At 60.4% G+C, this 26325-nt stretch overlaps 2 protein-coding genes and 1 long non-coding RNA gene across 5 annotated transcripts in view; all 3 read right to left on the reverse strand.

The window, feature by feature from the left end:
- Nucleotides 1-3706, reverse strand: part of ADAP1 (ArfGAP with dual PH domains 1) — a 63911-nt gene extending 60205 nt beyond the window's left edge. The window contains exon 1 of one of the 3 annotated variants that reach the window (XM_067705269.1): nucleotides 3439-3706. In XM_067705269.1, the coding sequence (XP_067561370.1) occupies nucleotides 3439-3520 (82 nt within the window). In that variant the 5' untranslated portion in view covers nucleotides 3521-3706. The remainder of the gene's footprint in view (nucleotides 1-3438) is intronic. The other 2 variants (XM_067705268.1, XM_067705270.1) reach the window with 2 other exon arrangements.
- Nucleotides 3707-15680: 11974 nt separating this feature from the next.
- COX19 (cytochrome c oxidase assembly factor COX19) lies at nucleotides 15681-19748 on the reverse strand. Its single transcript, XM_067705285.1, has 3 exons — nucleotides 19592-19748; nucleotides 18816-18931; nucleotides 15681-15903 (listed from the first exon to the last, which is right to left on the reverse strand). The coding sequence occupies exons 1-3, from the start codon at nucleotides 19671-19673 to the stop codon at nucleotides 15823-15825; spliced, it is 279 nt and encodes a 92-aa protein (XP_067561386.1). The 5' UTR covers nucleotides 19674-19748; the 3' UTR covers nucleotides 15681-15822.
- Nucleotides 19749-21253: 1505 nt separating this feature from the next.
- Nucleotides 21254-24854, reverse strand: LOC137206570 (uncharacterized). The gene is made up of 4 exons (XR_010934691.1): nucleotides 24696-24854; nucleotides 24548-24600; nucleotides 22636-24466; nucleotides 21254-21754 (listed from the first exon to the last, which is right to left on the reverse strand). It is a non-coding gene; the product is annotated as an uncharacterized lncRNA (long non-coding RNA).
- Nucleotides 24855-26325: the final 1471 nt, after the last annotated feature.

Genomic DNA, 26325 nt, shown 5'->3' on the forward strand with positions numbered 1-26325 from the left:
GAATCACTACGCTGTACACCTGAAACTAATATGACGTGACAGTCAATTATAACTCAATTTTTTAAAGAAGGTAGGAAATTCTGACACCTGACACAACATAATAAACATTGAGGACATTATGTTCAGTGAAATAAGCCAGACACAAAAGGACAAATACTGTGTGATTCCACTTATGTGGGTCAAATTCATAGAGACAGAAACTGGAAGGGTGGGGGCTGGGAAAGAAGAGGGAGTCAGTGTTTAATGGGGACAGAGTTTCCGTTCTGCAAGATGGAAAGAGCTGTGAGATGGGTGGTGGTGATGGCTGCACGACAGTGTGAATGTACTTAACACCACCGAGCTGCACACTGAAAAATAACTTTTTTGTATATTTTACCACAATGAAAAAACAATTGAACCCAAAACCCAAGTGGGCTGCTGCTCCAGGGAGCAGGGACTGACTGCCCAGCCCACTCCTCAGCAGCCCCCTGCCAACCACGCTCTCAGAGGACCCTCTCCCAAACTAAGCCAAATTCCCGAAATTCCTCTCTGCCCAGGTTTACAGCGAAGTCTGAAAAGTCACCTCTGCCTTGAAGCCTTCCAGAGTTGAGGGAGGACCTCCCGCTCTGAGTTCACCCCCTTGGTCTTGCAGGCAGTTGCTCCAGTCCTGGCAGAGCTGCGAGGACGGGCCCCCAGGGCCACTCACACCCAGACACCCCCGGTCCAGGAGCAGCAGGGTCTCCACACTGCCGTCCCAAACCATCCGTCTTCTCAGGAAGCTCTCCTTAACGAGCCCAGACCTCACCGCCAGTCAGAAGGCCCACGTGTGCTCAGAGGTGGTCCTGTCTGGCGCTCTAGGCGATCCCAAGGTCCAGGTGACGTGCATTGAAGCCCCACAGAATGCTCACCCACACCTCAGCCCAATGGAAGAGCTCACAGGCCATGTCCTTCCTGGGCATCAGACCTGAGCTTCAAAGGTGACACTGTCATTTGTCCCAACTAGGCAGGTGACTCAGAGGAAGTAAGAGGCACAGCCCCCTACCCACACCCTCCAAGGTGGAGGACACCCCCTCCACCACCACCAGGCCTGCAACGAGAGCAGCCTCTCCGGAAGCTGCTAGACAAGGCCCTGTGTTCAAGGGCAGGGGACCCACTCTTGGAGCAGACAATGGGAGGATCTGGGAGCAGGTCCCATGGGGGCTGCAGCCAACCCCAGACTGCGTTCCTCCCAGCAGCCCTTGCATGGCCAGCTGTGAGGTCTTCCCAGATCTGCTCTGGTGGTTAGGGGGGCCGGGGACCACCCCGTGTCCTGTGGTGCAGAGTGCAGGCCATGGGGACCCTCACCCTTGAGATACCCAGCTCCTGGTGGGCTGCAGTTGAGAAGAGCAGCCATGAACCAGTCCACGTGACGGTGTTCTGTCCCCCCTCCAGCCCCCATCAATGCCAGAGTGGGCCCGAGTTGCCTATCTGGGCCACAGCAGGGATGGGAGGTCCCAGTGACACCCCACAGTGGCACAGACTATGGACGGACCAGCGGGGCTCCAGCAGAGACCATACGCGGGCATCACATGGGGGTCACGGGAGGTCAGGGCCGGTCTGCCTTTGAGGCCCCATGTCCCCTAAGACAGCTCAAGTTCTCAGTCTCCCCAGCTGTAAAATGGGGGCAACAGCCCGTATCTTGTCTTGTCAGGCTGCCAGACAAGATGAGGCAAGATGCTGAGGTCATGGACCGAGTCTGAAAAGCAGAGGCGGGCCCGACGCCAGGGAGAGCCGGCGACTCCTGACCCCCTGTACCTGCTGGAGGGCCACACCCCTGGACCGAGTGGGTGGGTGGGCACGGCAGCTGCAGGGCCCACCACACCAAGGAAGCCCACTGTCCCTCCTGCCAGGGAGGCTCTGGGTCCAGAGAAGCCCCCGCTGGGCAGGGTGGCCAGGAAAGGGAGGGCCGGGGCCAGCTCCCCGCTGCCCGGGCCCCCCAGGCCAAGTCTGAGAGCAGAACATGCTGACCGCCCTTCCTCACCAGACTGCTCCCTGGCACGGCCGCTCTCCCAGCAAGTGGAAACACAGGTCTGGGAGAGGGAGGTGGGACGGCGGAGCGGGCGAGAGCAGGCTCGGAGGGGACGGTGCTGCCGCCTCACTGCACAGACGAGGCGAGGCAGGCCCTCAGGGCGGCGGGGAAAGGCCCTCAATCTGCCGCCCCTCTGGGACACTCCAGCTCTGGCGTGGCCTCTCGAAGCCACACTGCAGCTGCCCAGCAGATGCCCAGCACTCGGCAGGGGCGGGGGCTGCGCTGGGGACCCCTCCTAGCCCAGCGGGCGAGCAGCAGAGGAGAGCTGGGGGGGTGTCCTACTTGCGGGGTGTCCAGAGACTGTGTCTCAAACAGGAGTCTCAGAACAAATGCAGAGTCTTCCCACCTTCCCCCCCCGGGGGCTCGGCCACTCCCTGCTGTGGTAGGTTTGTTCTGAGGGGCTCAGGCTAGGAGCCCCCAGTGGAGCGCCCCGTGTGTCCCCGCAGAGCCTGGGGACAGCGCCTGAGCTGAGCCGTCCTCCCTGCTGGGGGCCTGAGCAGGTGAGCCTCTCGGGGCTCTTCCACCCCCCACCGCAGCGAAGCCGCGCCAGGGGCTGCCAGCCCAGAAGCAGGGCGCCACTGGTCCGAGAGCAAAGCCTTCTCTCCTCCTGCCAGTCCCAGCACACGTAGCCCCAGGGCTCTGGCGCCTTGGAAATCAACCCATAGCGGGCACCACCCAGGAGCAAAGTCTAGGAGATGCCTGCTGGGAGGATGGGGTGCAGGTAGCCTAGTGCTTGTTCCGAGCTGCACCTGCCCCTCTGCCCCACCTGAACTGGCCACCTGCCCCAGAGCAGTGAGGCCGGGTGGGGGGAGGGGCGCCCGTTCCCACGGGGTCCACGTGGAGGCGGCAGGTGCTTCCTCCCCCTGCCGCCGGGTGCAGGGCTAGAGGGGGGCTCCAGGCGGGGGCCCATGACGTCACCCGCAGGTGGGGGGCAGGGCCAGGTGGAACCCCACACCCACGCACAGAGGCCCGCGGCCCGCTTGTCCGTCCCCTCCCTGCAGCCGGTCGCCCGCCGCGATTTCCTCTTTCTTTGCGGAGCCCCAGGTTTCGCAAGGCGGCGGTGGTCCGCGGGTGACAGCGAGACACGCAGCCTGGGGGAGGGGAGGCGGAGACACAGCCGCAGGCCAGGGGCCGTGGGCGGGCAGGCGATGTCCGGGTCCCGGCAGGTGCCCTCGGGCCCGCGCCCCACCCGAGCGGCGACCAGGCTGCGCTGCCCGCGCCCCCCCCCAAGCAGGCGCCGCAGCACCCCTCCCCGACCCCGGGCTGGCATCCAGGCCGGCACCCCGGGCCGCATCCACTCGGGCCCTCCCCCACGCGGGCCGGCCACTACCCGGCCCGCACCCACCCAGACCCCCAGCTACCCCGGGCGCAGCCAGCGGGCCCGCACCTACCCGGGGCGCCGCAGTCCGCGCAGCGCGCGTTCGCCGGCCGCTGCAGCAGCTCCAGCACAGCCTTCCGCCGCTCCTTGGCCATGGCCGCGTTGCCGCCCCCCGCGACGCCGGGTGGGGAGCGTCCGCCCCGCCGCGCTAGGGCCCCGCGCAGGCCGCCCGCCGCCGCCGCCCCTGCGCCATCCTGAGCAGCTCAGCCCGCGCGCCGGTTCCGCATTCCTGCCGCCCGGCTCGGCTCCACCGCCGCCGCTCTCGTCGCCGCCGCGGCAGCCGAGCGTGTGCCGGCGCGGGGCCCGGGGCGCACGGCGCGCTCTGGCCGGCGCGGCCCGCGGGCGGCCCCCAGCGGCGCGGGAGGGCGGGCAGCCTCCTCCCGCGCCGGCCAGGCGTCCCAGCCCGCGCGCCCGGCGTCCCAGCCCGCGCGCCCGGGAACCCGCCCGCCCGCGCGCCCGGGGACCCGCCCGGGGAGGTCTGCCCGCCGCCGCCGCCGCCGCCGCCTCCGCCCACCCTATCCCAGCGCAGCGGCCCACCTGCCCGAGCGAGAGGCCACCAGCCACAGTGGTGGGGGGCTTGAGGGAACCAAATAACCACAGGCCTGGGTGGGATCATCCTTCGGTCATTTGGGCCCCAACAGCGCCTGGACACCTACTGTGCACCCAGGGGGTCAGCACACCAGGTCCAGTGGGCACGCTGGGAATGCCTGTTGGAGGGAGGGGTGTGTGCCCAGTGCTGGGGGCCGGGGCTCACACCATCCCTGCCCTGGGAGGAGATGGCCGGCAGGTGACAAGGCCCAGTGAGTGCGGTGGGTGCTCAGGCTGGAGAAGGGCCCCCGCCGTCCACCCAGCAGAGACAGGACAAGGGGTGGGCCGCGGTGCTCCCGATAAAGCCCGTTCTGAGTCAGGAGGCCAGGACAGAGACACGGGGAGGGAGGGAGGTGATGCGCCCCCCCCCCCGCATTTTTTCAAATTCTTTTCATTTTCTTCTTAAATTATGAATGCAACGATGCATCTTGTTAAAAACAAATTGAAACAGTACCAGACTGAATCTCCCCACCTCCACCCCCGCCCCGGCAACTGTGAGCCAACCATTGTTAACACCATTAGCATCCTTCCAGAATGGTCCTCGGCCTGTTAGAACACCAAGGGAGTCCCTGTTCCTCTGGTCTGCTGCTGGGGGTTTTGGGTCGGTTTATTTTCACTGAGTAAACCATACGTGCCCCTTTTCGAGTCCATACACACAGATCTGCCCCTTTCTTTCCCAACGGCTGCGTTCTACTCAGAGCTGAACAACGACTTGTTCCCCAGGGACTGGCTGAGGGGCGGGCGTCTTCCATCTGCTGGGATCACAGTCGGACGCTCTGCAATCGTCCCGGGTGGGTCCACATCCAGCAGTGGCACCTCCGGGACAAGGGGAAGAGCATCCCAACTGGTGACAGGCCTGCCACCTCGTCCTCCGTGGAGGCTGTGCTGGTGCCAATTCACCAAGGCCTGGCCCCTGCCCGGCCCCCAGCCGCCCACTCTGCCCAACAGCAGGGACGCAGCCCTTCTAGGGCCTTGTGGGAGGGATGGGTGGCATTTTCATCTCTGGGTCCCTGTGCCAGGGTCAGAATCTGCCACACAGCAGAGTGGAGCACGTCACTGAAGACAGGCTGACGCCAATTACAACAACAGCCACTCTACCAACAGCACCAGGCGTTAGGTCAGACCCCTCACATGTGTTTTCTTATTTAATCCCCATTTAAAGATGGGGAAACTGAGGCACAGAGCAGTTCAATCACACCCAAGGCCGCACGTGGCTTCTAGGTGGAAGGGCTGGGATGAACATACAGCTCTGAAACAAAGAGACACCCCACTCCTCAAGCAGGGCAGGGTTGCTGAGGGTCCAAGAGGGGCAGGGAAGCTACAGGGGCCTCAGAGTAGGGCAGGTGCGGAGCAGGCAGGGCTGAGCGCACAGCCACGCCCTGTTTGGCGGTGGGTTGTTCACTGTCTCTGTCTTCCCATCCGGCTAAGGAGGTGAAGATACTGTCCAGGTAGGCAGGAGGAAGTGAGAATTCAAGAAACAGACTCTTAAAAGAGGAGACAGGCAGGTCAAGATCTGCAGCGCCCCCCACCCCCCCGCGCCCAGGCTGGAGTGAAGGCACGGGGTGCAGTGGGGCTGGGGTGCAGGGCTCAGGACTCACAAAATTCAGAAGGTGACAGGCAGCCCAGGGTGGGCCACAGCCAGACACGGGCTGGCCCAGGGTCCTGGGGCTGCTGGGGGCCAGACGCCGGGGTCCCTGAACGGCCCTGGGGGTCCGGCTCCTGTCCTGAGGGGGATGGGGACGAAGGAGAGTGACCACTCTGTCTGCTTTTGGGGGGGGCACACGAGGGTGAGTGGGGAAACAGCTGTGCTTGCCTGGGTGTAGGGGATGGGAAATGCCCGGGACTCAGGGCCTCGTGGCCCGAGGAAGGCGTTGGGGATGGTGGGGCCGCCAAAGCCCACAGAAGATCCAGGGAGGGGTCCACTCCAGGGCTGGGGACAGAGTCCAGGGCAGTCGACGCCGAGGCAGCTACAGCGGGTTGGTTGCCCAGGAGGGGGCCGGGGCCCGCTGGGCAGCAGCACCAACGGCCTGGGCAGCAGAGGGCCGTGCGGGAGGTGGGGAGATGGCCACTAAGACGGGCGGTGGGAGGAGGGCCCAGAAGTTGAGGTGGGAGGGCTGAGGGGGGCTGCAAGGCGGTGGGGGTGCTGGCAGGCAGAGGACCAGCACCGGGGCGGGGGTGCAGCAGGCATCCTCATCCCCACAGAGGGCAGTGCAGCCCCCAGCCACCGGCAGCTGTCCCCAGACTCCTAAGGAGCTTCTGTAGAGCAGGTGGGTAGGCACTCCTGCCCGGACGGGGAGGGGAAGGGAGGGGAGGGGACACGCCAAGGGCAGAGGTCGCCAGCGGCAGGGGCACAGCGATGCTCAGAGCTCCCTGGCTGACGCGTGTGCCGGCCTTCTGGGCAGCCGGGTCCTTCCTTCCATAGGCCCCTCCCCTCGACAGCATTCTCGCAGCGCCTGCTGTATGCAGAGCCCTTAGCAGCTTGACCCGTCTAAGTAGGGGAGAAGACGGGGAGCCCCAGGCTGTGCCAGCACCCCTGGCCTGAGACCCGGGTTTAGGATGAATTAGCCCCAGCCCCGGCACGGGGGTGGGGAGAGTGGGCGCTGCCTTCCAGCCCTTCCCTGGACGCGCTGTGCTCGGGGGCTGAGCAGCCACTAGGTTCCGGGGTGGCGCTGGGCGAGAATGGGGCAGGGCAGGAACCAGGCCAGAACCCTCCTGGGGCCTCGCAGGGCTGCAGAGGCATCCCTCCGCCTGCGCCCACCCTCCTCCCCGTGCCTGCTGAGCCAGACCCAGAGGGGACCCCCGTGGGTCTTCCCAGGAGCGGGGTGGCTGGGGATTTGGGGTCAGCCCTCCACTGGGGGCTGAGGAAGCAGGCACCCCCCAGAAGGGTGGAGATGGCACGAAGATGGTGGCGAAAATGAGCGACGGGGACACGCCTGGCCACGAGGACCAGCTTCCTGGTGTGGCTTGGGACAGTTCCTGTTTTAAAGCCCTCACCCAGTGCAGCTCCTGAGCCTCTGCCCTCAGCCTCCGGCCCCACCCCCAACAAAAAGGATCTTTTTTTTTTTTCTTCACCAAGAGAAACACAAACACAGAAAAACCCAAAGGAAAGGGGACCCTTGGTATAGCAGGGCCACTCAGGAGCTTTGCGTGTGCTTAACAGACACAGGTATGGAGGCCCCTCCCCACCCTAAAGCCAGGGGGCAGCAGGGACAGGCCCCTGGGACCAGGACGGTTTCTCCATCTGAGAGCGGCACCGGCCCTGGAGACCCCCTGGGAAGACAGGGTCTCAGGGTTGTCCCCAGAGGTGACATGTGGGGTGGGGTGTCTGTGGGGGCAGGGCGCTATGGGTTGTTTAGTGGGTTTGGGGACATTTAAAAATATTTTTTGCTTGGTGTCCCTAAGAGAACCAGCATCTTGCAGGAGGAGGAGGGTGGAGCATCTCTCGGGCTTGGAGCGAGGCTGCCAGGACGTGGCTTCCCAAAGGCAGTGAGCACGGGCGGCCTGGCTGGGGCAGGGGCGGGAGCCGCAGGGAAAGGTCCCAGATGCAGTCTGGGGAGCCCGCAGCAGCAGCAACATCCAGCCGTGGATCTGCAGTTCACACACAAATCAGCACAACTCAAACTCACTGATAGGGGCTCCCCTGCTGGCACAGTGGTTAAGAACCTGCCCGCCAATGCAGGGGACACGGGCTCGAGCCCTGGTCCAGGAAGATCCCACATGCCGCAGAGCAACTAAGCCCGTGCACCACAACTACTGAGCCTGCGCTCTAGAGCCCACAGGCCACAACTACTGAGCCTGTGCTCTAGAGCCTACGAGCCACAACTACTGAGCCTGTGCTCTAGAGCCCACAAGCTACAACTACTGAGCCCATGTGCCACAACTACTTAGCCTTGCTCTAGAGCCCACGGGCCACAACTACTGAGCCTGTGCTCTACAGCCCACGAGCCACAACTACTGAGCCCGTGTGCCACAACTACTGAAGCCCGTGCACCTAGAGCCCGTACTCTGCAACAAGAGAAGCCACCGTAGTGAGAAGCCCGCGCACTGCAACAAAAAGTAGCCCCCGCTCGCTGCAACTAGAGAAAGCCCGCGCGCAGCAACGAAGATCCAACGCAGCCAAAAATAAAATAAATAACTAAATTTTAAAAACTCACTTATAAAGAACTCTTACAAGCCAACGGGAAGAGGATCTGCACAGAGCCTTCTCCAAGGAAGACGCACAGATGGCCAGTGTGCACGTGACGCCGCTCAGCACCACGCGAGGTCAGGGAGACGAGACACGGCCGCACACACGCTGGGACGGGGGCAGTTCAGCCAGAGACTCGCCAGTGCTGACACTTAAACACACTCACCACGCAACCCAGCAGTGCCACTCCGAGGTACACACGCAAGACAGAAAACACACGTTCACTCAGAAACACGCACGTGCAGCGTTACTCACAGGAGCCAAAGGGGAAAGACCCACGTCCATCAGCAGATGAATAGATACACACAACGTGGTCCCTCCCTGCAGTGGTACAGGACTCGGCCACAGGAAAGGAAGGAAGTGCTGACACAGCTAGAACCTGGACAAACCTTGAACACGCGATGCTCGGTGAGAGAACCCAGTCACGAAACGGCAGGGTGCGTTTCTACTCATGTGAGTCCTCGGATCTGAAGAGTATTTCCACGTGACAGTCCCAGCCCCTGTGCTGAGCCCACCGGGTCCACTGAACGGAGGGGTCCTTCATTCCGCCCCTCAGCAGCCCTTAGTGACGGGGAGGCCCTGGGTCACCTGCCTCCTGAGGCTTGTCTCCAGGATCAGACCACAGGCCTGAGGACTGAGCACAAGGGACCCCCCACACCCCCAGAGGGAGGCGGCGGGGAAGCCCGCAGCCCCTTTGGACGCATCTCACAGCTCACCAGGCTCTGCAGACTGCAGACAGAGCCGGGCCGGGCTCTGACCCAACCTGTCAGGACAGGCCTCGGACAGGGGGATGGGGCGGGGCGTGAGGGGTCCTGGATTTCCCAGAGAGGGGTCCTCTGTCTGTGCCCCACCCTGTCCATCCATCATCCATCCATCTCCCCTCCCCCAGGATCTCGCACCACGTCACTGACATCCCCCCCAGCTCCCACTGAGAGGTGGGACCTACCTGCTCGCCCCCACCTGGGGCGGGAGCCAGGAGTACTCCCACCCGCGGAGGACGGTGCTTCCGGGGCTGCCGGGAAAGGATGCAGCTTCCACCGGGCGCACTCTGTCTCTCCGTCTCTGCGTGTCTCTCCTTCTCTCTGTGTCTCTCCCTCTAGCTCTCTGCCTCGGTCTCTGTCTTGCTCTCCTGCCGAGGCCCCGTGGAGGCCACTCTGCCTGAGTCCCCTCCGCTCAGGTGCTGGCCACGCGGAACGGCCTCAGGGAGCCTCAGCCACCACCTCACCGGGGGTGAGAACCCCCGGCTGACCGCAGCCCATCCCAGGGCCGTGAGGGTGGCAACCATCGAATGCTGGGGTCAGAAGCCAAGTATGGGGCGCTGCCACCCAGCGAGGGCACGGGGGTCTCTGGAAAGCCGGCCCCACAGCCATCACGCCCAAGACTCTCTGGTCAGAGTGAGGCCGGGAACGGAGGCCCGGCGCAAGCCCTCCTCCAGTTCCCTGTGCCCCAGGGTGGTCTCCTCTGGACGGGGCTCCACCGCCCTCTGGCACACAGCCCGTGGGTGTGGACGGAGAGGCCCCTGCCGCCGTCACTGAGCCCGTGCTGGGCAGGGCGCTGGCCCAGGCGCTGGGGGGCAGGGGGAGTTGATGAGCCTCAGCTGGGGCCCCCACTGCACTCAGGGCCCCCCAGCTGGGCCGTCGTGTCAGCAGGACCTGGGGCCTCAGGCATGCAAAGCCCTGGTCCAATCTTTAGGTCCTGGAGAGTGGAGGCCACTGCACATAACACTGTCCCCTCGCGGGGGCCCCCGGGGACAGCCCTCCCACAGGTGTCTCTCAGGTGCTGCAGTGCCGCCACCGTCCAGCAGGGGCCGCCACGCCACCACATTCTGTCCCCCAGGCACCAGGACCACGGTCTCCAGAAGGGGAAGGCCCCCAGGCTTCTGTCCTTCAGTAGCAAGGCCAGCCCACCCCTGGCCTAACCAACCCTAACTGCCCCCACCCCTGCCCTGACGTGGTAACGCGGCTCAGCACCCTCAGAAAGCTCTGTCCCCCCAGCGCCGAGGTGCCGGAGACCTTCCCCGTCCGGGAGGGTCTGCCTGTTCCCCCAACACAGTCTGCAGCCCCCAGCGCCCATCATGGGGCCTCACTCTGTCCCCAGTGCCCAAGAGATCTGCTTCCCTTCACACTCAGAAAGCGGCCATCAGAGACACCGCTGGGCCCCCGGAAGCTGAGTCCTCATCTGCCATCGCACGTAGCTCTGTAAATCCCACGCAAGTGCAGCTGGCAGAATCCTGCAGATGGAGGCTCCCGGAAGGTGCTGGAAGTCGCGGGTTTATCGCTGGGCCCTGCAGGGAACACGGCAGGAAGCCCGCTGCTCTGAGATTCCCCGACGCCCGCTTCCCCCCGGGGCTCTGCAAGAGCACCCTTGGCCCTGTTCCCGGGGTGAGGGACCCCCACTCCACAAGCACAGCTGAGACTTGATTCCATCCCTCCAGGAGAGACTTTATTCACAGTGTTAAGACAAGGTCACTTGCTGCACGGGTTAACAGAACGTTCCTCATGCCTCCTGCAACGATAAAGCCCCATTTTATCTAGTCCATAAATACCTAATTTCACTAAAAGACTGACTTCAAGCACCAGGCAGGTAGAATGACAGACACCAAAGACAGGAGCCCTTTCTTCCCCAGTAAAGGCTGGGGAAGCGGCACCGCAGACGGGAAGACATGCTCGTGGGGGCCAGCCTGTCCCCCGCCCCGGGGTCACTGCCGGAGCTCCCACTTCCCACGGGGAACCAACGCGGCCCCTCCCTTAAGAGCTGACAGGGTCCACGCCCTGGTGGCGGCCAGCCTGCCCTCAACCAGCAAGGCCACACGGCACCCGACACACAAACTAGCACAGTCTCTGCTCACGGGCCGCAGCAAGTTACAACCACGGGCACGCAACTTGTAGAGAATATAAAATACAACTAAACACAATGAGTTTTAAACTAATGATTTTATTGTTTCTATCGAAATGATATGTGCATGTTATAAAATACAGCCATAAAGAAAAGTTCCCTGCCGCTCAGCCTGAGGTGGCGGACTGGTCCGAAGGTGTGCAGGTGCCCTCTGTGCCTGTTCAGCGGTTCCCCGCTGCTCAGGCCACTGAGTGGGTAGGAACCGCCACCGAGCGGTCTTAAGCTGTTCTTCCACAAACTCTTAAAATGGAAATAGGTTGACGGAAAATAAAGTTTCTAAAAGAAAAATACCAGGAAACCACCCGGACTGGCAGGCGTCCTGAACATCTGCTGTTCAGGGTTCCAAACCCGCTCACACCTGCAGAGAACCAGGGGACGTCCAGACAGACACCTGACAAGAAGGGGGGCCCCGTCCCACACGCCACGCTGGCAGTGACTTTCCGATCCCGGTTATTAAGTACGTACCCATTCTCCGCCGTCTGCCAGCAACAAGCCCAGCAAAGCCAGGGCCAAAGATTCCGAAAAACACAGGGATTTAAACTCAGCCCTGAGAAAATTCGACCCACACCCGGGCTGCTGCGCATCATGAGGACAGGCGCTCGGCCGTCCTGGAGTCCGAGCAAGCCGCCCGCCGCTCGGCCCCGTGCCGCGCCCCAGCGTCCTCCCAAAGCGCCGGCAGGTGCTGCCGCCGGCAGAGGACCAGCCTCAAGTGCACACGTCCTGGTCCCGGAACCTGAGACTCTGCGGCCCCACGTGGCAAAGCGGACTGTGCAGCTGTGGTTAAGGGTCTTGAGAAGGGAGGCGGGATTATGCCAGGGCGGGGGCAATGTCATCACGAGGGCCCTAACAGGAGGGAGGTGGGAGGGCCAGGGCCAGAGGGAGGTGTGGGGAGGAGGCCGAGTCGGGGATGAGAGAAGCCACTGGCTCAGATGGAGGACGGCCTCGGGCCACGAACCGTGGTGCCTCTAGGAGCTGGAAGAGGAGGAGACGGACCCTCCCCTTTGGACGTGTGGCCTCCGGGCTGGGGCAGGAATGTGTTGTTTAAGCCACCAGGTCTGTGCTGACCTCTTAGTGGGGAAGGAACCTGACTTGCCTTTTTAAAAAATAAAAACACTGCCTTCCTAACAGTAGACATATTCCAGCCACCCTGTGTGCTGCCCGAGGTTTTCACAGAGTTGCTAAAAGGACCTGGGGCCCAGCCAGCAGAGTGGAGGCCTGCGCGAGGCTGTGGACGGAGGGTGGCCTGGCCCTGCGCCCCGAGCTTCCGCCCCAGGGGCTGGAGTGAGAGCCAGGTCAAGGGGCTCCGTTGGCCTCACTTGCCGGGAAGGCAGCTGTGGGCCCAGGTCTGACCTGATTGCTCCGGCTTACCTCCTGCCTAAGGAGGACACTTGGAAAACATTCTGGAAATTGTCTTCTAATAATGTCGCTGGCTCATCGTGACGAGTATGTATGAGAAATAAAAGACATTCTTTACATGACAAATGACGGGCAACTAAAAATATCTCACAGGAGCTTTGGCAGGACCAGACAGGACGTCTGGACCCCTGAGCCTGGCATTTTTAGCAACTGAGACCCAGGAGACAGCAGGCAGCGCGGGACGCTGCTGCCCTTTGTCAAGAGCCCGACCGTCCCCTCCTGGCGCAGAAACCACTGCGTCTGCATTCTATCCGAGATTCATGAATATGTTTCAAAGTGAGTATTTACCCAATCACGTATATAGAAAGTTCAACTACAAACAGCTTAGCACAAAACATTTTTTTAAATGATTCCAAAATAATTTCAGACTTCCAGAAAGTTGCAGAAACAGGCCAGTTCTGTCTGCCTGCTTCTCCCGACGACACCCGCTGCGAGCACAGGACAGTAAGTGCTGTGACTGACGTGCGGGCCCTCGGGCTCCCCGGTGGCCCTAGCCTCCCTGGACCCTTGGCCCGGGGCAGCCCCTCCATCTGTTGTCCAGGACGCGGCCCTTCTGGGGAGCGCTGTTCCTCACTCTGCAGCCCGTCCCTCACGTCAGGTGTGTCTGCGTGTGCTCATTAGACTGAGGTGAGGCACTCCGGGGAAGACAACGGCAGAAGCAATGCCGCCTTCTCAGGGCATCGGTTGGGGCAGGCGCTGTGGGGAGCGGGCAGTCAGGCAGCCACGCTGAGAAGCCTCAGCTGCTTGCCAAGTGCCTCGCAGGGCGACCTCCAGACCAGGCAAAGCTGTTCCACGTCACGCTGCCCACCAACCTCAGGACCACCGACGCCCCTTCCTTCCATGTGGGTTGGGACCCGGAGGAGGGGTGTCCCTTCCTGCACTGATACGTTTACCCCATTCATTATTTCCATCAACGGGGGCTCCTGGGTAGGAACTGATTCTGCAGCCAAAGCCCACAACAGTCCTTTCTTCTTCTGCTCCACTGGTCCCCGATCGGGCCACTGGGAGCTCCATCGCATGTCCTCTCGACAAGCCCATCATGGTTCCAGCAATTCCTTACTTTCTGACACAAGAGGGTCCAGGCTCACCTGGACTTTCCTGCCCCTGGGTCCTCCTGCTGGAGAGAGGCTCAGATCCGTGCTGCCAGAGGTCACTGCCCCTGGTCCCTTGGTGCCCAGAGCGAGGGGACGTCCGTACGAACACGCGCGCACGCATACACACTTACACGTCTGCTTCTCTACCCGCTGCCCTGGCAGATGTCCGAGAGCCAGGATCCCACAGCCCCGGCTCTCATCACCCACAGCACAGCTCCAGCTTTTTCCACCTTAAAATTCACAGCCTCAGAACCACTGTCCACATGAAGAACAAACATACTAACCAGGGTACAAATCTCGTCTTTTTGTTTCTAGCTTTAATCAAAACACTATTTTCCAAAGCTACCTGGACAAGTCCCGTCCCACCGGCCCCTCTGCCGTGGGCAGAGTCAGCGTTTGCGACACGGCTGGGCTCGGGGTCACTGCCGCTGTCCCACGGTGGCCCCCCCACGTCCCTGTTTATCTTTTGAGCACAGAAAATAAGAACATGGCTCCGAGTCAGAAGCACTCAGAGAGCTGCCCCCCACCCCACACCTGTCGGCAACCATCCTCACTGGTTTCCAGTTTGCCTTCCGTAGTTTCTTGCTGCTCAGGCACGCGGGTGTTGTGCTGGTTCCTTCTCTCTCTCTCACCACGGCGTTCTCTGGGCCCTGGTTCCCTCTCGGAGCCCGCTCACGGTGAGCCACCCTGGGGCAGCGCGGGGCGCTCCGTTCTCTCTCCCCCAGTCCTTCCTGTGGCCGCCCAGGGCCCCGTCCCTAAATGCTTTCCAACTGCAGACAATGCTGCGCTAAATAACCTTGTGTGTGTGTGACGCTGCACTGTTGGAAAACACAAAATATGTTCGTGCCTCACTTTGCTGATAGAAACCACGGCTTTTCATAAACTAGCTAAAAATATGGAAACCACCTGCAGAACAATTAGAAGCACAGACAGAGAGCCGATGCTGAACAGTGACAAACCACAGATGAAGCCCTTGGTGCTGGGGAGCCCCGTGGAGATGGGACCAGCCTCAGAGGGACCATCAGGGAGGGCCTGACCTAGTAATGGCCATCACCGTAGGACCGAGGCAGAGGGACGTCAACACAGAGAACTGGACACGGCCGAGGAGCAGACCACGAGGGTTTCCCGGAGCCTGGCCTGGGTTGCCAGGCAGAAGAAGGGGGGGATCAGGGCCGGCTGTCCCCACCAGCGGGGACACACCTGGACCCTCCCAGCACTGGCCACACTGGGACAAAAGCCAGCTGACTGGGGGGGTCGGGGAAGGCAGTCCACAGGGCAAGTCCGGGGGCTCTGCTGTGGTTCTGAGCCCACACGACAAGGCGCCCTAGAAACGCCATCGCGGGGTCTGCACCCCCAGGAGGTCTGTCCTGACAGCGCCCTGGGCAGCTCTCAGCGGGAACGCGCTGCCCCGACCACGTTTGGCCGGGAAGCAGGGATGGCTGCCGTCTCGGGGGCTTCCTCGGAGTAAAAGCACTGGAGGCTACTGTGCACATCGATCGACGGGGGGACGTTCTGTTTCTCAGTTACAGCAAATGAGTTCTTAAAATTAAACCATCTAGTTTAACAAGTATCGTCTGATCCAAATCAGAAAATGCCCCTGGACTAGAAAGATACGTGGTGTTTGTCCATCAGCAAAAAAAAAATCAAGAAGTCAGAAAAATCAAAAGCCAGGCTGCTTCCCACTTCCAAGTTTATCCTCAAAAAGAAAGAAAAAAAGAAAGAAAAGGCACGTATATTTATGAATACAAAGAGAAACGCATTTGCTAGGAAACGTTTTCCTGATAATCTCTGTCTACATGACAGACCACAATTCGTGAACATTTATCACTTTTGCACCGAAAAGACACGCAGAACCCGTGATGTGAATCCAGCGTCTCACAGGAACCTGCGGTGTCCACTCACTAGGCGGACGTCATCCGGCACCTCACCTTCCCGGGAGCCCCATCGCACACCTGAACTTAAAGATAAAACCTAACACTCCTGGGGGAAAATGGGATCTAAAAGGGACAACGGTTTTCCAGAATCCCTTTGGGAGTTTCAGAAGACGAGCCATCTCCCAGCCACGAGGCGCATCGATCAGGGAGGGGTGTATGTCTTTATTTCGAGTGGCACCTCGCGGGCGTCACCAAAGCCCCTTCCTGAGCCACGATACCTACAAGCAAGCTGCTGGGGCGGCAGGTCATCGGACAACCCACACAGCTCTGCGGGCTTCTTCCCATCACGGTTCCGATTTTGTCTCTGACTTTCCATCTATCAAATCTCCAAATCCCAGTTTTTCCAGGGGTTCTGGTACCATCAGCTGCCTGAAAGGAAAAGTGAGAGCTGTCAGGGTGGCCGGGAGGACAAGCCCTGTCCACGCGGGGCCGAGGTAGGCCCTGGGCACCCGCCACCATCTCACCCCCAACCACTCCGTCCTGGGAACAGACCCCGAGCGGTACCCTTAGCCCTGCACCCCCGAGGGGCAGGAAGCAGCCGAGGCTGGGACAGAGGAGCCCCGCCGTGCTCCCGGCCACACCTCCCTCGTCATGTGGCCCCGGAACTCGCGGGGCCGGCCGCCTAGACAGCCAGCAGGAGACCAGAGGCAGAGCGCGTTGAGGTGCAGGGGTGAAGGAGAGCCTGGCAGCTCCGGGGTGCAGTCCCTCCATTCCTGCCCCCTTTACCTGCCCCCGATTGCCATGCGCACGAAACCCAGTGGCCCAGCAACAGTCCTTAAGACGATGTCCCCAGAATCGCAAACCCCAGGTGGCACAATCTAACCTGTCAGCAGATTAAACCAACTGTACAGTGATGGGATGCACAAGACACTCCTTAAACCCAAAACAGGCAAATAATGATAAACCTTCCCACACCTCTGCCAAGAGTACAACTGGCCGACAGCTCTTACAACTGACTGTCAGCTCCACTGCGGTCGGCAGGACCACGACTCCCAAAGGACACCCTATTCCCTAGAGCTTGTGAGTGCGACCTTACACGGGAGGGGGGTTAAGGCTGAAGATGAAAATAACGTCAATCAGCCAGTCTGGAGATGAGACCACCGTGGATTATCCAGGTGGACCCAACCTAATCCCATGAATCCTTAAAATTAGAGAAACTTTGCTGGCTCTGGTCAGAGAGAAAAAATGTAAAGAGGAGAGAGGAGGGACCGGATGCAGCTCTGCGGAACGTGAGGGTGGAGAAAGGGGCCTCAGGCTGAGGACACGGCGTCGCTGGGAGCTGGAACAGGCCAGGAGACGGCGCCTCCAGAGGGAACCTGCCCGCACCTGGGTCGGGCAGAGGGCTTTCCCAGGACTGTCTGCTCTACCCTCTGGCACCCGGTCAGGAGGCCCGGCCTCAGGCGGGAACCGGACCTGAGGTCGGGGATCACACGTGTGTTTGCTGGGTCTCTGCCGACAGTGCAACCTCAATTTTAACAGTTGGTGCTGTGAGAAAACGTGCCCCCACCTAAGTCGCAGACACGTCCACTTCAGGCTGACGCCCTGTCCTCACGAGTCCTCGTGAGGCGACTTGCAAACCCTACCACGGTCTGGTTTTTAAAACGACACACGTGAAGTAGGTAGGGGCAAAATAAGGTTTGGAATGTCGGCAGAAAGGAAAAAAGAGGAGGAGAAAAGAGGCTTTAAAAAGGGTGATGGATGAGGGCAAAATGGGAAAAACCTTGATCCTGAATCTGGGTGATGGTTATGGAGATCTAGACGATCCTCTGCTTCTGTACGTTTGAGGATTTTCATTGAAAACAAACTGAAAGTCTCCAGTCAAAATAAATGACCAAGTCAGAAACACATACATCCCCGTACATTCATCCAAACGTCGCCTGACCAACCAGTGAAGCCACTTGAATCGTGGGACCCACAGAGCGGCCGGCCGCGTCCCCGTCTCCCCACGTCCTCAGCGGCCCAGGGAGGATGGTGCCCAAAAGCTGCGCTGGGTGAGGGGCCACCACATGGAGGCGCGGGCAGCTCCCTCCCAGGGGCAAATGGGGAAAAGAGGGCGCTTCTGCTGGCCCTGCCTGGAAGCCCTGGTCAGGCAGCAGGAGCTGCTCTGGGACCCAACCAGCCAAACCCTCCGAGCAACCTCACGCAGGAGCTGCTGGGCCGCGTGCTGGCCCAGGGATGACTGACCCAGGGACGGTGACCCGAGCTTCGGGGAGGCGGGCGACCTGCTCACACCCTCACACAGGGCGGAGACCAGCTCCAAACTCAGTCTCGGAGGCGTGGCCACACCAAGAAGAAACTCAAGGAGTTCAGGTGTTTTGAAGACGCATCAATTTGAAAGAGAGTGACTGGAACGTGCAGATCCGACTGATGCGCTACTCGGGGCCGGGGCCGGCCCGTCGTCAGATGCCAGCACCGCGAGCCTGCGCGACTCAGGAAGCCACCTGAGGGTCCGTCCCCCTCAAAGGCCCCAGTGTCCCCGACAGCCCTCAACACACCGGGGCCTGAGAAGCACAGCAGATCTTGCCTGGGGCGGAATGTCTGAGTTTGTTAAGGGAAAATGAAAATGAGGCTCAGCTTTATGTCAACCTGTCTTCAGACAAGGCCTCTGATGACTCGACTCCTTAGTGAACTAACGAAGGGCTCAAAAGGCAGAAATAAAAGTTCCCACCCAAGGACGTAATTGTACGTTACACACTTTCCCCGTGAAGGTTTACAATAGTACTTATTATAAAGAAAATCTCAACAGATCAGTTAAGAGCGTTCTTGTTTTCTTTAAAGGTGACATCCAGTAAATTCTGATTAAGGCAGGAAGAATCACTCGTCGCTCATCGTTCCTTACAGGGCCCACTGTCTCGCCTGTCACGCTGCAAACAGCTCTGAGCCGACGTGGAACAAAACAACAGAGCACGTACTTTTGTTTCAAGAAAAATATTTAAAGGAATAAGCTGTGTACCCACAAATCTTCAAGTCTTTCGACTCAGTCAGCATTTTTATGATGTGCGATTCTGAAAGCTGAACGACATGTCAGTAGCACCCAAACTTGGGAAGAAAAAATACTCGGAGGAGGGCAATCATGTCCAATGCTATCACGGGAGAAAAGGTTCCCGTGATTTTGCTAAACGACTTGGAGTACAACTGAATCTCTGAAAAGCCTCAACTTCGCGGGCAAGCAGCCCTACAGTTCCGAAACACAAGCTGAACTGAGGCCTCTGGGAATCAACATTTTAGCCAGAGACGCGGGAGGGGGGAGAAGCCACAAATAACCGTTGGCATGTACTTGCCTCTCCATCCTGCACTCCAGATACTCTTTTGACTCGTTTCTGCACAAAGCATTTTCGAAACTGTTGTCCCGGAGACACTTCATGAATCTCTCTTTAAAGCTTTTACATTCCCCTGTAACAAACAGAAAAGCGTTTCCTTCTTAAAGTGAAAACATCACAGGCCCGCCCCGCAGCCTTACTGGCAGAACCCCTCCTCCCCTTTTGAAAACTGGTTTCCTCCCGAAACACGCTGGAAACAGACTGGAAAAAGCAAATGTACCAAGTGGGAAAGCAAGTACAGGAGAAGGAGGGCATCCAGGCGGCGGCGCCGGGCAGCTCACGCGGGATTCTCCCGACGTCGCCGCGTGTGTCTAACATTTCTCAGTAAAATGCTGGCACACGAAAAATCCACCCAGAAACCTATCTCCGAAGCCTTGGTTTCCACGTAGTTTGCGACGATCAGGAGCGTCCTTCGCTCTCGCGCGAGACACCCGTTTAACCCCGCGGGCCTCACACCCGCGAAGGACCCTGTCAACGCAACGTCGGCCCCAGACTGGAGGCCGGGACTCCGCGTCCCCTCCCCGGTTCCGAGGGCCCAGCCCCGTCCGGCGCCCACCCTCGGGCCGCGGCGGGAGGCCCTGAGCCGGGACCGGACGCGGCCGGGCCGAACCCAGCCTCAGCGGCCCCGCCCGCACCGCGAGCAGACGCCAGTGCCTCCCCGGCCGCGCGGCTCCAACGAGCCGGCCCAGAGCTGCGCCGGTCCGGCCGGGGAGCCCCGACCGCCCCCGCTCACCGAAGTGATCCAGCGGGAAGCTGCCCTTGTCCGGGGGCCGCGGCTGGAAGCTCTTGGACCCGAAGTTCATGGCCGTCGACATGATGGCGGCGCCCGGAGTCTCCAAGAGCGACGCGCGCTGTACGCAGGACGGCCGGCCGAGCGCCAAGCAGGCCCCCGCAGGAGCGCCGATCACGTCGAGCGGCGAACGGCCCCTGGTCTCTGGGCCCCGCCCCTCGCCCTATAGGGCTCGCCCTCACCACCAGGGCCCCACCCCCGGGCTCTAAAAGGCCCGGACCCTCCGCCAATTGCTCTGCGGGACCCTATGACCCTAAGGGCAACCCAGCGGCAGAGGGTCCAGCCGTCACCCCCTCACGATGACGAAATGGAAGTTAAGAGACGTTCAGCAACTTGCCCAAGGACACACAGCAGACTTGAACGGTCCTGCAGGCTGTGCCTATGGGTCTCTGTATCCCCGAGAGTCTGCAGGGGCTTCTCCCCACTGGGCACCAGGGCCTAATCCTGGTGCTTGCCTGGTGAGAAGGAAGGAACGTTAGCTTCCTGCGGCTGCCGTAACAAAGTGCACACTCTGGGCGGCTTAGAACAACAGAAATTCTCTCACAGTTCTGGGGGCCAGTCGTCTGAGATTGGAGCGTCCACTCCTGGCCTCTCCCATCCCTGCTGGTGGGTTGCTGGCTTGTGGATGCATCACCCTATCTCTGCCTCATCACGTGGCCTCTCCCTGCGTGTCACTGTCCAAATCTCCTCCTTTTATGAGGACGCACTTGTATTGGGTTAGGGCCCACCCCGATGACCTCACCTTAACTAATTACATCAGCAAGGACCCTGTTCCCGAAAAGGTAGGGGGAGCTAGGACTTCAACATATGAATTTGGGGACACAATTCAACAGATAAGAGAGTAAAAATGCATCATAAACAGTTAAGCCCCTGGTGGTCATTTATTATTGTTGTTATGACAACAGTAACAACAGGGAAAGGGCTCAGTGGGGACCCCAGCTCTCCCCAGCCGAGCCCCTCCCAGCCCTGCACCCTGGGCAGAGCCTCTGGCTTTCATCTGGGTGACGGGGAAAGTGGGAGGCCACCCGCCCAGCACACCCTGTTGTCTGTGATTCTGCCCTGAGCTCCAATCCCCACCTGCATAACAGTCACTGGCACCCGCCGTGTGCCAGGCCCCAGACGTAAGCACAGAGGGGCCTTAGCATCACAGAGTCACCACTGGCCCCTCTGGACAAGCTTTCCTCCCCCCAGGCCCTGCCCCTTGTAATGTCAGGAGCTTGCCAGCCAGTCCCAGCAGCCCCTCCCCCACAGGCCTGCCCCCTTCCAGGGCTGACTTGGGTGCCCCCTCCTCCAGAAGGCATCTGCTTGCCTCCACCCACTTGAAGCCCGCCCCCCCACCCGTGGTGCACACCACCGGATCTCTGTGCCTGAGGCTGGATTCTCTGTCCAGAGCCAGCACAGAGCTCCACCAAACGTCTGTGGGGCGACAACAGGGGTCTGCAGGGAGAGCCCATCCCGTTGTCTGGGCCTTGGTCGACCTGGGGCTCTGGGCCCACTTAAAACTACAAAAGGAAGATTGTACCTGTTCCTGCCGTATTAACAACCGTTCACACCGCTGGGGCCAGGGGCCGCACACTGGGTTATTCATTAATATGTTTCCAGGGCTGGTGAACAATGGAAGCTTTTATTACCCAGCAAGTAGCACTTTTCCACTTGACTAGATCGTACCACTTAGCAGTAAAAGGAACAGCCCATCCCCACCAGGGCTGCCCGTACCTCTCCGTCTGGCGGCCCTGAGGGACCACTGAAGCACCAGAGGCCCAGTGACCTGGAGGTGACGGCCAGCTTTTAACTGACATGTCTGTACCTGACAAGCGGTTATTGCTTTGTAGGAGATGTTTAGCAGTGCACAGATCTGAAAATTGGGGAAGGAGCTAATGTTTTTGGAACCCCTCTTACGCGCCGGGCTGTTTCGTGTGGGGTCACGGGGCCGGGAACAGTGCCCAGAACACAGTAGGTGTTCTGTTAATATTTTTTGAAGAGGGAATCCGCTGGTGGTCCAGTGGTTAAGATTCCGCGCTTCCACTGCAGGGGGCGCAGTTTCGATCCCCGGCAGGGAAACTCAGATCCCACATGCTATGTGGTGCGGCCAATCAATCGATCAATCTATAAAAATAAAAAAATATTTTTGTAGAATGAGCATAGTTGGGCAGGTATTATTACCCTCATGTCACACGTAGAGACGCAGAGAGGCCAAGCCCCTTGGCTTGAGGTCAAGAGACGCCACCGCAATGAGAAGCCCGTGCACCGCAACGAAGAGTAGCCCCTGCTCGCCACAACTAGAGGAAGCCTGTGCGCACAGCAAGGAAGACCCCACGCGGCCTAAATAAATAAATAAATAAAATTAATTTATTAAAAAAAAATGTTACACAGCATTGCCTCCGCCGTGGTCACAAGCTCCCACCCAAATTCAAGGGCAGGGCCCCTGCTCTCCACGGGCGGAGGGCAAGTTATATGAAGAACTTATGGGCTGGGTGCTGTCATTGCAACATGCCGTCTGCCTCAGCTAACAAGTGGATGGAAGCGCTGAGTGTGGAGCCAGGTGTGTGCAACTCCAGACCCCTCTAGGGAACACCCTGAACCTCGGGTGTCAAGGCCAGGTGTGACCTAAGCCCCAGTAGGAGCCTGGCGACCCCTGGCCAGCGGGGGGCCTGGCCAATCAGGTCTGACCAGAACAATCCCCAGGCTTCTGCCTGAGCACCAGGACAGAGCCAGTGGAACTGCACACTGGACTGCGGCTAGGAGGACGCGAGCCTGGGCGGCCGGCTGTCGTCTGGCCACCGTGACTCGCCCCAGAGTGCAGCCAGCAGACCCAAGAGCAAGGAGAATTCATCCAAATGCTAATAACATCATCTGGTCCCTGGATCTACCCTTGCCTGAAACGAAGAGATGATCTTCCCACTTCAACAAATTCTGCTGTCTAAGTGTCATTTTCAAAAGGCTTTCAGCCAAATATATGCTGAGCACGTGTCAGAATTTTATCTCACCCCTTAACAAGGTGAACGAGTCTAGAGGGCAAGGCTGGTTCAAAGAAGAACGTCAAACCCTGACGGATCCACGTGCAGTCAGAGAAGGAGCTCCGGAACGAGGCTGCTGAGCTGGGCTCAGGAGTTAACGCCTAACATCGATGTCAGGTTAATGTCTTAACAGGACAATAAAGCCACAACCTTGCTTATCTTCTCCGCCAGACAGAAGTCACCTGCATGTTTATGGGGGAAAATCACCTGCACTTTTCCTATTTTCCGCAAGGTAAGCTCCAGCTTCGTGGCACCTGGGCCTGGTCGATAGTAAATGGCAAGTCAGAGAAAGCAACCCTCCCGGGCCGAGCGACACCCGGCAGGCTGGTTAGACAGTGACCCCGTGAAGGGACACACGTCACCCATTCGCCTCGTTTCTGCGAGTGGGGTAATTTTCTGAACTCTGCTTCCACGGTCTCCTGGGGCTGCCCTAACAGGACCACAGCCTAGGGGGCTGCAAACACCATCAACTCACACCCTGTCAGCTCTGGAGGCTGGTGTCGCAGGGCCATCTCCCAACGGCGGCTCCAGCGGAGGGGGGGGTCCTTCCTGCCCCTTTCAGCTTCTGGGGCTCCCACGCTCCTTAGCTTGTGGCTGTGGCCTGCACCTCTGCCTCTGTCACTGCGCGAGGGGCAGAATGACCTCTCTAAAGACCCTCCCTCCAAACAAGGTCCTATTCTGAGGCTCTGGGTTGGTGTGAATGTCGGGGGGATGCCCTTCGACCCAGTGCCCTGCTCCAGCCACTTCGGGGTTTCTTCCCTATGAAGAGTCCCAGCAGGCACAGAACCCTTGGGTTCAGGTGATGCAATGCAGAGGCAGGGGGCCCTTCTGGACTCCAGGGTGTGGGCGCCACCTCAAAGTTCAGGGGTCACGAGCTTGAAAAATCACTCTTGTTGCCGAGAAAAGGGACCGGCTGGCCTGGAGCAGAGCTCAGGAGACCCCCCAGCATTTGGTGTCAGATATCGGGGGGCAGGAAATGAAGGCGCGGCGGTGACCAGGGACACCCGGAGGAGGCGGCTCCTCCTGAGGCCCTGCAGACGCGGGGGCAGGAGGGGCCTCACCTGGGGTGTGGGGCATCGCGGGTGCAGCTGCTTCCCCGGGTGGGAACGTTGCCAGATCTGACGAGAAGCAGCCCTTGGCTCGGGTAGCGCTGCCAGGAAGTTATCTTACAGCAGCCGGGCAGCTGTGCACAGGGACGGGCACACAGGTCTTTTTATTTTATTTTTTATAAATTTATTTACTTTTGGCTGCGTTGGATCTCCGTTGCTGTGTGTGGGCTTTTCTCTAGTTGCGGCGAGCAGGGCCTGCTCTTCGTTGCGGTGCGCGGGCTTCTCACTGCAGTGGCTTCTCCTGTTGAAGAGCATGGGCTCCAGGCGCGCGGGCTTCAGTAGTTGTAGCACGCGGGCTCAGTAGCTGTGGCACATGGGCTTAGTTGCTCCGCAGCATGTGGGATCTTCCTGGCCCAGGGTTCGAACCCGTGCCCCCTGCATTGGCAGGTGGATTCTTAACCACTGCGCCACCACGGAAGCCCCACACAGGCATTTTTAGCAGGAGGTTCGTAAGGGCCTGAGACGGACTGACGGACAGGCAGGCCCAGCCCGACGAGGCAGCAGTTACACAGTGGGAAGGAGGCCCCCGCTCGGTCCTGGCTACATCGTTACCCTAAAAATAAAATGCAGAGACTTTGGCTGATGGAGATGTTCACTGTCCTGAACGTGGCGAAGGGTCCCGGGGTGTCTATGCATCTCAGCTCATTCAATTGTACGCTTCTACGTGCGCCGTTTACCGTACGTGAATAAACCTGTAAAAACAAAGCGTGTACACGACAGGGTGCATCTCTGAAGGATGCACGAGGAAGTGGTACGTCGGGGAGGGTGCTCACCTTGCTGAGGGACTTGCTGGACTTCCGGATTCTTTGCTGGTGTCTATCGCCTACTGGAATAGACAAATATCCCAACTAATACCTACATTCATCAGAGTCTGTGTGGGAGGTTGTAGTGGCTTCACTGGTGGCCCCACAAGAGATGTACCCGCCTGGCCTGGGCCGGTGTCACAAAGGGAAGGGTCTCCAGATGAGGCCATCCTGGATCAGGGCCGGCCGAGGGGCGCCAGCAGCCCTCTGGAGCTGGGAGACGAGCACCCCGCCTCACCCCGAGGAACCAGCCCTGCCCACACCCACCACGCAGCTGAGGACACTTTCCTGCTGTCCAAACGCCCAGTTTGCTGCGGCCCCTGGACCTCACGCAGGCGGAGCCTGTGACACAGGTCGCTGGGAGGCTGGCAGGACCCTTTCCGAGGGCTGGGCGGGGGCGAGGGGGGCGAGGGGGGCGGGTGGGCGCAGCAGCTCTCTCTAGGAGTTTGTCTGCGAAAGGAGTGGAGCGTGAGGGAGGGATTTTATTATTGTCATTGTTGTTATTTCAGGGTGTGGGGCGGGGAGAAGGCGCTAGGTGAGCTGAGGAAAGGCGGCAGGGCGGCTGGCGGTGCCGGAGAGATGCCCGCAGGCCCTGCCGGCGCCACCCCCCGCCTGTGGGGACTGCCAGGCTCGGGGCCCCGGGACGCTGCAGACAGAGCAGCGCGGGCGCCCCAGGGGACGGGCCCCGGAAAGCTCGGACTGGACCCTTTGAGAACCGTCCACCTCCCCTGTCCCAGACTCTTCTAGAACCTTGCTCCTCCCCCATCCATTCCCCCTTACCTTGGCTCCCCTCCTCCAAGGGTGACCCCAAGGCTAGGTCACAGGTCATAGATATCGCCTGTGGTCTCTGTCTCTCGGATACTCACTCTTGAAGCCTAAAAACACAAGTCCTCCCCCAGCCCCCCACCGCGTTCCAGAGGCTCGAGCCAGCTCCCCGCCCCGCCGGCCTCCCTCCTCCCCGGGGCCCCTGTGGTTCCCCCAGGATAATCTCCTGCCCTGTAGTTGGAGGACGACACCAGCAGCCCCAGTCCATCTTCCACCGAATCACTTCCCTGGGACCCGACGCACTCACATCCTGGGGCCTCACTGCCGACCCCCCTGCTCCGCCCCGCCCGTGACCTTCCCCCGCTGCGCACCCCGCGCTGGATGGGATGCCTCCCAGCTGAGCCTGCTTCTGGGTGACCCCGCCAGCCTGTCGGGGGCTGGACACGTCCTCCCCAGCGGCACCGTCCGACTGTGGGGGCCGCCTGCTCCTCGAGGCCCCCCACAGGGACCCTGCGTCCATCTCCAGCGCCTCGGCCACACTGCCCTCCCACCACAAGTGTCCTTCCCGCTCGGTCACCCGGGCGGGGCTCCCGTGGCCATGACCCGGGCCTTCCCAGCGCCCCTTCCAGCTCAGACCTCCAGGCTCTGCACAGGCTGTTCTTCTGCGAGAATGCCCTTCCTCCTGTGACCCACCTCTCCAGCTCCGACACCCAAGGCACTTCCCGTGGCAAAGTCGCTGCCACACGGGGAGGGCTCTTTTAGGATCCCTGCGCCACCCGTTTCTGTAGCCCTAGCTCCTGGCCGAGCCTGGTACGCGCAGGCACTCAGTAAATGCACACAGGACTAATTAAGTGAACTGTCCTGGGCGTACAGGAGCCCCAGCCTATGCACCCAGTAGGGGCCTTGGTACCAGCCGCTCAGCCCAGATGATCCGGAGACCTAGCAGTCAGAGAGGGGTCCTCCCTCACTGCAGCTCCACGGCT

Source organism: Pseudorca crassidens, chromosome 15 (assembly GCF_039906515.1).
Source record: "Pseudorca crassidens isolate mPseCra1 chromosome 15, mPseCra1.hap1, whole genome shotgun sequence".
NCBI classification, from domain to species: Eukaryota; Metazoa; Chordata; class Mammalia; order Artiodactyla; family Delphinidae; genus Pseudorca; species Pseudorca crassidens.